We start from the raw sequence: 14,644 nt of genomic DNA on the forward strand, positions 1-14,644 counted from the left end.
AAGTGACCCAGATCAGATTTGAAAATATCGGATTTGTGCCGTTCACACTGTCACACCATTATCGGATATGGGTCGCATAGGGTCAAAAAAATCGGATTTGATGCGCTTTCGCCTGCAGTGTGAACGTAGCCTTAGTTTATGAGGTAAAAAGGTGCCTTATCCTAGATTTAGCTAGTATTTAATTCTCATCTGCAGGTCCTGGACAGGTACACAAAATATTAAAGAATTTATAATTTAATCAAACAGTCTCCAAAAGTTGATTCTGTTCATCTGGACATAGCGTTTTCATCACTCATGCAAGTGACTTGTTCAGTTACTGGAGACTGAAGAAGCCTGAGGACTTTGTTATTAGATAAAATGAATATTTATAAAGTTGACCTTTATGGGTAGAATCTGCAGTAGAAAAAATGTGATAAATCAGAATATATCACATCGCGAGTTAAGTATTGTGATCATATCATATCGTGGGGTGTCTGGTGATTCCCACCTCTATTAAATATGTTCAAACTTTTGACCATACTCTTTTAATGCAAAGTGGAGATGGTTAAGCAGAAAATGTTCTACATGCCACTTTGAGATGGAAAGATCAATGAGAGAAGGCTGGACCATTCTGCCAAATGATGAAGAAACTCTACTAGAAGTTATTCTGCTAAAAGGAACAACTACGTTCAGATGTTATGACATTTGTTTTCACATTTTTAATGCCAAAAAGAACATCAATTTAGATTTAGTTTGTTGCGGTGTTTTATGCTTTGTCATTTCCATCACTGTACAATGTTTTCATTTCATATTTTGCTGTGATTACCTTACTAGGTTGAGCATCATGGTCTCAATGCTGGCTTGTCCCAGGTGTTCAGAGCTGCCCTCTGAGTGGTTATCTAACAGGTTCTTCATGATGGCTATGGTCTGCTCCACAAACTGTGTGTTAGTGTCGTTGATGGGAACCTGAAAAAACGGAAAGCCATAAAGTAAATGTCAGTAACATTGTTACTGTACACAGTGTTAAAAAAACAACAAAAAACAACAAAACAACAAACACACTTGGTGACTTTTGATAAAGAACTGAATTTTATCAAAGCTGCCGTGTGATGAACCAAAACAAAGAATTGTTTAAGACAAATCTGACAATTTAATCCAGCCACAGATTTGTTTTTGAGTCCTTGCCAGAAGAAAATTTGGGGATTTTATGAAATTCTCTGATTCGTGTAAATAAGTGTCTAAAAATAGGGGGTGCATTCTGCAGGACCTAACAAAAGCTACCAAAGTAACAAAGTAGGCCAGTACCAACCAAAGCTCAGGTGGTAAATGGACTGGTTCTTATGTAGCGCTTTTCTACTCTACTTGAGCACTCAAAGTGCTTTATACAACATTCCTCGTGCATCCACTTGTACAAGCGCTTTCTTCTACACCTAAGTGCTTTCTATCTGACATTTACATTTATTCATAATCTGATGAATGCATCAGAGAGAAACTTGGTTTTCCATGGTTTAATATCATGCCCAAGGATACTTAAGCATGCACACCGGAGACTAGAGCAGCCAAATATCAAACCACCAACCTTCTGATTAGGAGAGGGCTTACTCTACCTCCTGAGCTACAGTCACCACTCTGAGGAACCTAGTCCTATGCTGACATTGCATCAGTTGTCATTTGCAGCAAGCTCACGTCTACCTTGCTTTCATAGTTCTATGGAAACACAGCTAGCATTAGCAAGTAAATGATCTTCTGTGACTTCTCATCATAACAGATGAGTTTCCTTTGGTTAACCACCTTGGCCAACATGAAGATGGAGTTTTAGAGTTAATAACTCATCTATTACTTCACAAGGGAAAGCTGAGATGATGATGGAGAAGGCAGGTCTGACTATGTCCTGTCTAATAAAACAAGCAAGCTGACCAGGTGCAGGCTCAGAAGCACTTTTAGTTACATCTATGAATTTGTCATTTAACCAGCCAAAACCAGCCATTTAACCAAAACTCCAGCGTTATTGACAGTTAACCATGTTAAACTCTCCTCAAGCAAGGTAATGATGATTCTTTTAAATATTATGAATATATATAATTAAAAAGTAATATTAATCCATTTAAGACTGATAAAGAACATTTTTCTGCAAATTACAGATACAGCCACTCAAAACTGCTGCTTTCAGCCAGAGATGAGCCGACAGTCAACTGTCAGCTGAAAGTCAGTCGCTGAAAGTCTCCCTTTCGTCCTTGGGGCGCTATAAACACGTCCCTTTCACTCAATTGCATAGTGGCACCAAGGGATGTCGCTTTGTTAGGAGAAATAAAAAATAAAAAATAACAAACCAACACACTTTGGATAGTTAGTCATAGATGATTTTCTCAGTATTATTGTAGGGCCTTTATGTTATAATATAAAGCACATTAAGGCAAGTGTTTTGATTTCATGCTATAAAATTGAATTTAATGGAATTTTACATTCTTTTGATAGCTTTTGCTGTAAACCTCTTCACCGATTAAAATCTAAAAGAAATTGATAAAACGTCATAGTCATTTTCACCATTCAGACATTTCATACTACAAATCCCCCAAACTATTTTCAGTTAACAGTTTTTCATTCATCCAATTCAAGCTAATAAAATAGTTACAATTTAAAGGAATATTGAATACAAAAAATAATATTCTTGCACACAAGCTTCCTCAAAGATCCCAGCCTATCGTTTGCTGGGCTGATACTTCTTCAGACCTCTGTTTGAAACATGAATACATTCTTCACTTTTCCGTGTAAGGTTGCAACGAAATATTTTGATTTTTTCTTTCAATTTCTTAAAATTCTTACATTTGTATAGTCGCTCATTAAGACCAGGTTGAATGCTAATAATGCGATTCTTTCCGACCTGTTAGCACATGCAGATTTTCCACCTATAACTAAATAATAATAGTATTCTTGCACACAAGCTTTCTCAAAGATCCAGACCTGCATAAATACTACAGGTTGGATACTTTGCAGGACATGTATCAGCTGTTGGACTTGGAGTGTCCCTTTAACAGCGCAAAATTTTTGAACCAGAGTATTATATTGCAAATCACAAAGGTGATTTACTAAGATTAGTGGCAGACACCTTGAGTAAGCAGGCAGGACTGTGATCGTTACCGCTATGACGTAATTTATTTGGAAAGTGTAAATGGTGAGAATTACCAATGGTTTTACGCACAGTGCCAGAGCTTTGTGGTTCACTCCTACAGCAGTGTTTTACTGACCTTATTGATCATCCACATATTTCTGGCTGAAACACACACGTACATATTGTTGCACAATCGGAATTTGTTTAAGTTTCGATTTTGTAGTTTATATAACAAAACATACAAGACCCTACAATAATAATTTTACGCTTTCATGTTCAGAAACACAAGTCAGCAATAATCACAGAATGCAAGCATCACTTTCTGTCTCATCTGTTCGTGCACAACCTGTAATTTTTTGGCTGCAAACATATTAATATACATATTTAATAGCAAGGCTCAACATTAGCCACCCATTAGCCATTAGCACCCATTGTGGTGCTGTCACTGATGAGGCGGCAGTTTTAAGTGGCTGTATCTGAAGTTATTTTTACTTTTAAAACTTTATCCACAATTTTCCAATAATACAGTTTATGTGTACTGAGGTGATTTCATAGGCTTTTACTGCTTCTATCCTGAAATTGAAAAAGAAGGTCCTGAATAACAAATTATGCTGCGTCACTCGTGTCACTGGATGGCATAAAGATTTTTGAAATTTGGATGTGGTTAAACAGGAGGCTTTCTAAAGCTCAATTAAAAAAAAGACTGCTATTAAAACAAGGGCCTATTACACAACCACATTTCTAATTTTTCTCCACTATTTGACACATTTTTACTTCCTAAGCAAATGGCTAATTTTTAACATTTATTTCTCTTTAATACGAACTCACCGGTCCCTGAGTGTCAAAGAACTTGCCAATGCTGTTCTTGAGCTTGTTGAACAGCATGGGATACAGAGCTGGACTGAGCTCCAATCCAAGGAGATCCTTAACATTGGTGCGAACATGGAGGCCCACCCTGTCGTGGCCACAAACCAGCAGAGCCAGCAGCCGGTCCAGGAAGCGGCTCACAGGTGTCTCACTCGAGGCCGAAGAGCAAGAGGAGGTCATGAGGTTGGACACCTCACAAGGGCCCATAGAGATCATGGAGTGTTTACGCTCAGTCATGGAACCCATAGGTGGACTGTATGTGGGTGGGCCAGGGGTGCTGCGCTGCTGGAGGCACACACCGCCCAGAGCACACAGAAATCCTGTCATGTTGATCCACTCCTGCTGCAGGGGGATACAAAGACACTGAGGCCCAGTGGCACAACACCAGGTAAGCTATTTGTTACAAGTCTGCATTCAGTAATGTCTCAAAACAAAAATTCACATCAACAGCAACAAACACGTCACCAAATCTTAGTTTGACTAATCAGAATTCTTTGAGACTGTTTGTAATGTTTAGGATTATAATTCAGTTTCCAAAATAAATAAGCTTGTAAAGATTACTGAATATAATACAATATTCGCAATCAGGTAGAATTCAGAGCTGGTAAATAATCCATACCTGCTAAAAACTGGTGTCCTCTGCTACTGCCTCACTAGCAGTGCTCTTATATTTTATCTTAGTATTTTGTGCTTTCAGGTAAAACTAGGTCTGGTTCTCCCAGCAAAGATGTGACACATAGAGACGGTAACTTCACATTTCCCTATACCTTACCTGTCCATCATCTGCCTTGTTTTTGGGAAAGTTGAGAATCTGTTTGGTGGCCTGGTCCCATTTAGCGTATGTGTCCTCCCAAGCCTACAACATTAACAAATTGTAAATTTGAGATCTGAAGATATTGTATAAATCAACCAAGAAGTCACCAGGGAAGGGTGATTACAAAAATAACAAAAAGCACATCAGTAGCCCTGAAAATGAATGTAAATTGAATGTTACTTCAATATTTCCTGGTGTAGGATGCTCTATCCTCCTCAACAAAGCCATCACCCTCTTCTGCAAGGTGGAGCGGCCTGTGGAATTAAGAACAAAGCCTTCATTTAAAGACTTCTATTTTGGGAACTACAGGCAATATAAACAGAAAACAATGACATCTAGATATTCCGAGTAAAGCAGGATCTAAAAAAACTACTTAATCACAGTGTGTGCTCATTGTTTAGACCCTGCTTTTGCATTTTGGCTTAGTTTTTGATAAATGATGTCATATTGCGATACAGTACTTTGCAAGAGTCTTGCATCAATCTCATTTCTTGATATTTTACTTCCAAGAAATAAGAGGGTTCTTTTGAGTGGTCCTCAGCAATAGTTCTCCAGGATTTCGTAAGGTCTTTCAATGACTTTCTTTAGACACTGACTGCTTTTTTGCTGATTTCAGTCCACTTATATCTGAGTGTTTTCACTGGAATGTTTTTCTTTTGTTGTTTGTTCTCCACATCGAAAGGAGCCAGCTGAGGTGGTTTGGGCATCTGGTAAGGATGCCCCCTGGGCGCCTCCTGGGTGAGGTGTTCCAGGCATGTCCCACCGGGAGGAGGCCCCGGGGCAGACCCAGGACACGCTGGAGAGATTATATCTCTCGGCTGGCCTGGGAACGCCTTGGTGTTCCCCCGGATGAGCTGGAGGAGGTGGCTGGGGAGAGGGAGGTCTGGGCCTCTTTGCTTAGGCTGCTGCCCCCGCGACCCGGCCCCGGATAAAGCGGATGAAGATGGATGGATGGATGGATGTTTGTTTTCTTTTTGTTTGTTAAGCCATATAACACTGACACATAGAACAACCATGGATTAAAAAAAGCCACATAACTCAGCAGACAACTTAGCAAAAAGCATTTTTCTATTATCTTTAGGCACTTTACTACTTGCAGCCTGTCATAAAATTTGTTCTTCATTAAAAATAGCAAAGATAACACAGTTTGCTAGCTACAAAAATTGAATTTTCACATCACAAAGGTGATTCTCGCAGAGATTAAAAATTAGAATGGTGAGCAGATTGTTCTTAAAAAATGTAAAGAAACTGAACAAGTGGAGGATAGATGAAGTGGTAGGTGTGCCAAATTACATAAGAACTGAACTCAAAATCAAATGATGACTCTAAATATGAAACTTTTGGTTTAATATTTATGTGAATCCTATTTGGATGCTTTTCTCGGCTTGAGTGAATTGTCTGACACACACTGGCTGCTGAGGACACACTTTGTATTTTGCTGGTGTTTATGACACATAACAAATACATCAGTGGCGATAGTTTTGGTCATTATGCAAATGTACCGTTTATAAGGCTGGGAAAGCCTGCAGTCAACTGAAACTGAAGAAGTCACTTGAATGAGTGACAAAGTGTTTCTCCCACTGAAAACGCTACATCCAGATGAACAGAATCAACTTTTTGGGATTTCCTTACCTGGATGATTGAGCATGCATCAAAACGTGTTTTCCGTTAATTTTTTTGTTTGTTTTGTGCATCAAAGCAAAATTACAATTTGATGAGATGATGAGAGATGAGATAGCCTTTATTTGCCAGTTGCAGTTTCACATGAATTTATTCATGTGAAAAGATTCATTAGATGGCATGAAGCCAAACTGGAGGATTACTTCTAGCTAAGGTACAGGCAACATACTCACCTGTTCCCATCATGTTGCTGACAGATGCCAGTTCACTGAAAGTCACATAGTTGGGCAGGATTGTCTGAACGGGCACCTCGTCAGCAGCACTGCGGATATCAGCTTCCTCACACAGGTGGCGAAAACAAGACATGGCCACCAGAACAGCTTCGGTGTCTGGGCTCCACAAGAACATGTAGAGGGACACCTCTAGCTTTGTCTGTGCCTGCCGACAGATGGGGATGCCACCACCCATGGTGGCACACTCCTGAAAATAGCAAGTAACATCCTGGTTATACCCACCTTGTGGGACATCACATCATCACCCTTCTTGGTTCTAAGCCAATGAAACACATCTCGCAAGGACTAGACTGATCACTGGGGCATATACCAGAGTAATGTGCGTAAATAAATGGGGCTGCACCTTGTTTTTGAGCAAAAACTTGTTCCTGCAGATGAGAATCTCCCTCAGCCATTTCAGAACCTCTGTCCCATTAACAATTAGCTGACCGATGAGTTTGCGGCAAATTAGGAAGAGCACCTGTGAACTGAAAAGAAGAACATAAACAAGCGGTCCTGTAAATTTCAATGTTTATAACATCAACTGAGTATGTGCTGCTTTTTTTACACTATAACAACTAGGGATGGGTATCGAAAACCGGTTCTTGTTGAGAACCGGTTCCCACTGTTTCAATTCCTTGGAATTGTTTGCCATTTTTGCAAACGATTCCCTTATCGATTCCAGTCGCCCCGAATGACGTCACCACGTTGCGGAGCGTCATTTACCTGGCAGGAAACATGGCGGCTCAAACGCTAAAAAGTTTGGTTATACTTTACGGGAACGGATGACAACAGGGCAACTTGCAATACTTGCAAAGTAGATATATCATTTAAGGGAGGAAACACTACGAATATGCAAAAGCATTTGCTCACAAAACGCGCGATAACCTTAAATAAATGTCGTGTTTTTAATTCCGCTCCGGACTCGTGAATCTCAACCCAGCAGCATCGGTAACGTTTGCGCGTCCTCTCCCGTTAATACGGCAGGTAAATAATCAACTAACAGTGCATATTATGTTAGCGCGATCTGCCTCATTACAAAACCTGCCATTACTGTGCATTTAGGTGACCATGATGAGACAGACAGAGTCTGGCTCAGATGCTGGCAGTTCTCGCTGCAGTCTACCGGTAGCGTCTCCTTTCAGGCCAGGATAGACGAACGTCACCGAGCAGTGACTAAGTTTGTGGTAAAAGGCTTGCACCCATTTGCCACAGCAGATGCCCCCGATTTTCGGTAAGTGAATGTGTTTAATTGTAGGCAGGGACATTATTGGATATTCTTGTGTAATTGCTACAGAAGAATATTTATTTTATTATTTTACATTCACAATTTTTTTTCCTGGGGACCCTGTGACACCCCATTGAAGAGCCGTAGGTTGGATCTGTTAAGATCTCACTGTTGGGTTTGTAAGGCCATGTTACTCCTAAATTTCTATCTTGTTCAAAGAGAAGATATAAAACAAAGATCTAAGCTAATTGACCTTAGTGTTCTCCTTTTTTTTAAAAAAAGATAATCGATAAGAGAATCGATAAAGAATCGAATCGTTAAACAGAATCGAAAACGGAATCGGAATCGTGAAAATCTTATCAATACCCATCCCTAATAACAACATAAAAGCACCTTTCAGAAATGCACATCTTTCCATTATTTTCCATTAATTCCATTAACAGTATCTGAAACTGTCGACTTCATATATAAATAAGTACTAAATGGTCATTTTTGAGGAAAAGTTCCAACAAACATACTTACTGAGTCCAACCTACTTGTGTACACTCAATTTATTAGTTACACCTGTTGAACTGCTTATTAGCACAAATATCTAATCATCCAATCACATGAAAGCAACTCAATGCATTTAGGGTCATACTGTGACGGATCATCATCATATCTCGTGTCCTGACTTAATTCACCAGTTCTAAAAAGATTAAAAGGGGCTATAGAGTCCCAATCAAAAGTTTTAGACCACTTGAAAAATAGCAAAAAAATCATTTGTTGCATGGTTGGATCTGAACAAGGTTCCAAGTAGAGCTTCAAAATCCAACAAGAAGAAATGGGAGTGAGACAAAGCATTTTTTGGAGCATGCAATTTATTGCAAACAAGACTTCAACTGAAACAGGCTGTTTTACAAGCTGATGAAAAGTTGGGACCACACCTCTAAAAAACCCCGTAGGCCCCCCAAAACAGAAATCAAAATTCCAAACATGAACTCGGTAATGAATAGCTCCACCGTTATTGTTGATCACTTCAAATTTTGTTGCAGGAATCCTTGATGCAAACATTTACATGAGGTAGGTGGGAACATTTCTCCAAGTGGTGAAGACGGGTGCACGAAGGGAATCTACTGTCTGGAACTGTTGTCCATTTTTATAAACTTCCCTTGCCAGCTATCCCCAAAGGTTCTCAGTTGCATTGTAGATTGGGGGAACATGCAGGATGGTCCAAAAGAGTGATGGTATTCTCCTGGAAGACATCCCTTGTCCTGTGGGCATTGTGTACTGTAGCGTTGTCCTGTTGAAAAACCCAGTTGTTACCACACAGACCTGGGCCCTTAGTCATGAGGGATGTTCTCTGCAACATCTGGACATAGCCAGCGGCCGTTTGACGACCCTGTACCTCCTTATGCTGCCCCCTCCACTGTGGTGGGTAGAAAACAGCTCAGGTGGAATCTGCTTGTCATGCCAGTAACATTGGAAACAATCAGGACCATCGAAGTAAAAGAATAAAACGTTCTTCCACCTTTCAATGTCCCATGTTTGGTGCTCTCTTGCAAATCCACATTTTTGCAAAACCTTTGATCAGCTGTTTCAGTTTAAGTTTTGCACGCTCAAAAAGATGTATGTGTCTCACTCCCATTTCCTCTTGTTTCATGTTCAAGTTTGACTTGGAACCTTTTTATGATTCAACCATGAAAAATATGATTTTTTTTTTTTTGCAATTTTTCAAGTGGTCTCAAACTTTTTATTGGGACTCTACTTTGTTTTATACTCTATGCCCCAGCATAGACTAGACATAGTAATGCTTCAATGTCAAAAAATCTTCTAAAACATATTCAGCAGATGGATGTAATATTGTTTGTGTTATGAAATAAAAACAAATTCACTAAAAGGCAAGAAAATGAGTCACAACCCTTTGGGACATTGCTGATTCTTGATGGGAATGAGCAAATTTAAGATCTCTAGCTTCTTCATGAAAGATAAGACTGTTGTACCTAATGTCCCAAAATGTCTCTATGGGGGCATCAGGATTCCACAGCTCTATGTTCTCTGGTTGGTGCAGAACTAACAAAGCCTGGAAATCAAAAGAGCAAGAGGAAGGAGATTTTAGACTTAAGAGAAAGAACCAGGAAGAGGTAAAGATTAACAGTAAAAAATAAAAAGATCAGTTCCTATCTCTATTATAATAACTTGCATAAGATATTTACCACAATTCCAGAGACCGTGAGACTGTGTAAAATTTGAGACAAACCTCAAGAGATATCATCACTTTGGGTCAGAACTTTCAGAAAAAACTATTTTTGAAATTGTTCTTTAGCCTTAAGCTGAATAAATAGGTTGAGCTGTGTGATCATATAAGTTCAACTAGCTCTTTCATTGTTTTTTCCTGTTTTATATGTTTGTGTTTTCCACAGAACATAGAAAATACTTTCTTAAATTGAAATAGGAGACAACAACAACTACAGTCAACAACTATAAAGTTGGAGTCTGTCTAACAGCAAGACAACAGACTTTAGAGAGAGAGAGAGCCGAATGGTATTAGGGATAGCAAAGTCCTGCTCAGCCTACCGACTGGATGTTATTAGTCATGTGAACATTCACATGTGTAAAACTGAAAGCATTTCAATAGATGAAAGGAGTTTTTTCCCTTTTATTCCTGCTTTTCATTTTAAATATCTGTAGGAAGTGCACCGAGCATTGAGCATTGGACTCTGACCTCCATGGCTTCTTGTGAGAGCTGGGTACTGTTGGTTAGCGGCACCAGCTGCACAAGGCCAGTGATGAGCTCTGCTGTGCTGCTCTGCATCTCTGGAGCTTGTTTCACTGGATTCTGATACACAATGACACAAACAAAAATATGAGCATACTTGCAAAATATTGAAGTCGAAAGATATTTTTGTACCAGTTTAAACAAAGAAAAAATATCAGTTGTTTCTAGCTGATAAGACAGTCCAACATAAATGTAGAGGGACTCACATGCAACATGAGTTTGGGGTCAGCATGGATGAGTTTAACCAGAGCAAGGAGGAGGCACTTGTAACTTCGAGTGTCCAAATCTGTGGCTTTCTCTTTGAACTTAAGGCTGGTGGTTTTCTTTCCAATAAATGTTAGACTCTGTAGCAGGCAGCAGAGAGAGAGAAAAGACAATATAGCAGTAACTAGTAGCCAAGTGTAATTATATACATGTATAATTATATTACAGAGTTGACTCTTTATTGTAATAGTACAGTTTCTGTCTTTTGCCATGTTTAGTTGAGGCATGCTTTCTCTGACCTTCAGACAAGTTTGTTTAAATAAGTAAAACAGTTTACAATATCCTTATGCCTTCTCACCGGAGTCATGCGTAGTGGGGCATGTGTGCCAGTGCCTTGGGTTACACGGTTGAGGGTGTCTGAGAACATGAAGCGAAGCTCTCCAGAGTGGCAGTATACTGCATCAATCTTAGGCCACCAGTCCAGGTGGGACTGAAATAAAACACAGGACGAGTGTAAGTCACAGAACACTTCAAACTGTTGCAGGACCACTGATGTACGAGCCTATGCAAACTTACATTGTTGATTATTCTATGTAACGAGTTGACCAGGACAAAGTGAAAGGTGGAAGGGGATGATGAGGCCAGGCAGACCTATAAGACAAAGAGGAAGCACCCCGAGATTTACAGGAAACTTCTCATGTCATGCACCTTCAAGCAAAGGTTAACATGCCATACAAGAAAATGAATATCACTTTTTTCCTGTCTACCTTAAAGTGCTGGTTGTTGTGAGGGTTAATGCGGAAACAGGACACAAAGCAATCCATCATGAGCTCCACATCAGCATTCTGACTGCCCGTTCCCCTCCAGAAGGGTTTGGCTGGGTTGAACAGCAGAGCCTGATGAAACACAGTCACTTGATGTCATTCACAAGCACATTTCTACAAAGATAAACTTCATCACAACGACCTTATAGACAAATATAATAAAGGGACCAGTTACAGCAGTTATGAATACTGTTATATACAAAACGTTAGGGCTGCTCAATTAATCGAATTTTAATCTCGATTACGATCTGGGCTTTCAACGATCATTAAAAATGACTGAGCCGATTATTAGCCCCTCCCTCATGCTTTACTCTCGCGTTGCTCCGTGTGGCAAATCGAGCGCACCTCTCTGCGTTTCGAACACGTGTCACAACAATTAAGAGCAGCGGTCTCCAACCTTTTCTGCGCCACGGACCGGTTTATGCCCGACAATATTTTCACGGACCGGCCTTTAAGGTGTCGCGGATAAATACAACAAAATAAAACTAGTACCGGTACCGAAAAAAAGAAAATTTATTCATAACACAAGTGAAAAGACCCAGGAAAACCGAGTAAACGATAAAAACAATAAAAACAATAACAAAATAACGCTGAAAACCAATAAAAACCCTGAAAACTATACATTTCACACCTGAGCCTCAACTCTCGCGGCCCGGTACCAAACGACTCACGGACCGATACCGGTCCGAGGCCCGGGGGTTGGGGACCGCTGATTAAGAGGACCGAGGGAAGCTAAGCAGAAGTTATTTGGAGAGGAGAGTGACTGCTGTTGGTTGAAAAGAGAGGTAAAAAAAAAAACTTCAGTGGTTGGAAACATTATGGGTTCGCAGAGTCAGACGTGGATCAAGTAGACACAGTGTGTAAACTTTGCTACAGTGTCGTAGCTGCACCACAGAGCAACACTGCAAAGTTCACTAAACATAGATGTTTACATTTTTCATTTATTTTTTATATTGCAAACATTTGCACTGTTATCAGTATTTTCACACTATTTTATATTATTTTTGACAATCTTTAAAGTCATTATTCAACACATTGTTATTGTTAAATAAATATCATCAAATAATTGAGATCTCAATTTCAGTGAAAATAATCGTGATTATCATTTTTGCCATAATCGAGCAGCCCTACAGAACGTATAACATGTATAACATATGTAATAATAATGAATGAAGTAATATCTTTCAAAGCCTTTGGATGTTCTTTAAAGTCCGATCTGCATGATGATCGTTTAAGGATTGTCCTGAAAAACAGTAAAAGCCAACTGACTTGGAGCAAAGGCTGAGAAGGGGAACTGTCCTCAGCATCGCAACAAAGATGAAAATAAGACACACACACACAATGCATTGACCTGCCTACTAACACACACACACAGACAGGCAATGAAGACCAGCTTGCACTCATAATCATAGTCATATAGTTCATCAGTGTGAAACACGCTTACTAACAAATACCGAGTTCATCAGTTTCAGTGCCACCAATCAGTGATCCGTCAATAAACTTAATACAATTGTAAAATGCAATATGAAGGCACTGATCTTTTATTTGGATCTTTCAAACATGCATTTCTGTTATCATGCTGTCCTGTCAACTTGCAGGATTAAGATTTGACATGTAAACTAACCGATCGTCATCATGTCAGGGGAACATAAAATAAAACACCAGAATGTTGCAGATGGTTAAATGTGACTCAGATCCACCGCTGTACGCATGTGAGTGGAGACTCAAACAAACTGCTGTTATTCCTGCTTCTGATGAACTGGTGAAGCTTGCACACCAACACACACACACCTTATATACAATCTCATCTATATATAAGATTGTATATAAGATTTTTATGTTTTATGTTTGTTTAAGTGTAACACTGAGGGCTGTGGAAGCCCAGCAATTTCAAATTCCTGTGTATGATCTGTATGTATAGTTTTTGACATTGAAGCTAAATTTGACTTTGATTACATGGGAACAAACTTGCTACATGTAACAGCACATGGGAAGGGAGCTGATGAGCAGTTCGAGAGAGAAAAAACTGTCTATTTGACAAAAGATAAGTGTACAGCCAGGGTAATTCTCACTGAACTGTTTTTATAGACTACATGACAGCATTTCACGCGTTTCTCTTTCAAAGACTGAACAAAACGATTGGGGCTGTGGCTAACATAAATGCAACAGTACAAACTGTTGAAAGAAACTGACGTTCCAGGGGTAAAACATCACAAATTAGGTGTTCTGAAAGCATCTAACAACAAATGTTTGTGTTGCAAACAACCGCCACACCATATTGCCAGTTTCACCAAGCAAACACATTGCTGTGTTGAGGCCTAAACCAGACCCCAACACTTGTTAAAGAAAACCTGTCAGGTTTTATCCCTCTGGAGGGGTCCACATTTTTTGATCGGTCGATGACTTAATAATCTGTTCTCCTTTTAAGTGGGCTTGTGAGATTGAAACTAAAGGGCTATAAAACACCTGACTAAGAACAGCCACCTCTCACCTCTCTGGGACACATGTTCACACCACATGGTCAGACCCTCTGTCTAAAAAGGATTGCAGTGATCCAAACCATTCCAAAGTCACAAAGATTTCTTTTTATTTATTTATTTTATTGATGTATTTATTTATTCATTGTTTGTCTTTTGGAATGAATGTAACTGGAGCCTCGTCGTCTCGTCTCTCTAAAAACTGTACTGTATACAGCAGAAATGACAATAAAGTTTACTTTGACTTTTTGCTATGACATCATATGTATGTCATATACATAGTACAGTGCGCTGCACCATCATCAGCAATGATACATCGGAGGGGAATGACTGGACATGATCGACTAAAAGAATGACAAGACCAGCAGGCCTTCCTCCACCTGCGAGCAGTGGCAGCTGAAAAGAATCTCTAGCTTCACATGAGCTTGTGGGCAATCCAGACTCAATCTTTTATCTGCCACATTCTGTGTCACTGATCACACTGAGAATAAA

General features: G+C 39.6%; 1 protein-coding gene across 3 annotated transcripts in view; it reads right to left on the bottom strand.

The window, feature by feature from the left end:
- nf1a (neurofibromin 1a) overlaps window positions 1–14,644 on the bottom strand; it is a 117,216-nt gene that overhangs the window by 73,842 nt on the left and 28,730 nt on the right. For 2 of the 3 annotated variants that reach the window (XM_087841715.1, XM_087841709.1), the window contains exons 10-21: window positions 11,619–11,747; window positions 11,428–11,502; window positions 11,210–11,341; window positions 10,854–10,991; window positions 10,594–10,707; window positions 9,872–9,951; window positions 7,026–7,149; window positions 6,623–6,869; window positions 4,950–5,023; window positions 4,728–4,811; window positions 3,917–4,297; window positions 806–945 (exon numbers count right to left, since the gene is read on the bottom strand). In XM_087841715.1, coding sequence (XP_087697841.1) covers window positions 806–945; window positions 3,917–4,297; window positions 4,728–4,811; window positions 4,950–5,023; window positions 6,623–6,869; window positions 7,026–7,149; window positions 9,872–9,951; window positions 10,594–10,707; window positions 10,854–10,991; window positions 11,210–11,341; window positions 11,428–11,502; window positions 11,619–11,747 — 1,718 coding nt within the window. Of the gene's footprint in view, window positions 1–805; window positions 946–3,916; window positions 4,319–4,727; window positions 4,812–4,949; window positions 5,024–6,622; window positions 6,870–7,025; window positions 7,150–9,871; window positions 9,952–10,593; window positions 10,708–10,853; window positions 10,992–11,209; window positions 11,342–11,427; window positions 11,503–11,618; window positions 11,748–14,644 lie in introns of all 3 variants that reach the window. The other variant, XM_087841706.1, reaches the window with a different exon arrangement.

Source organism: Neolamprologus brichardi, chromosome 1 (assembly GCF_056152115.1).
Source record: "Neolamprologus brichardi isolate AB-2024 chromosome 1, ASM5615211v1, whole genome shotgun sequence".
NCBI classification, from domain to species: domain Eukaryota; kingdom Metazoa; phylum Chordata; class Actinopteri; order Cichliformes; family Cichlidae; genus Neolamprologus; species Neolamprologus brichardi.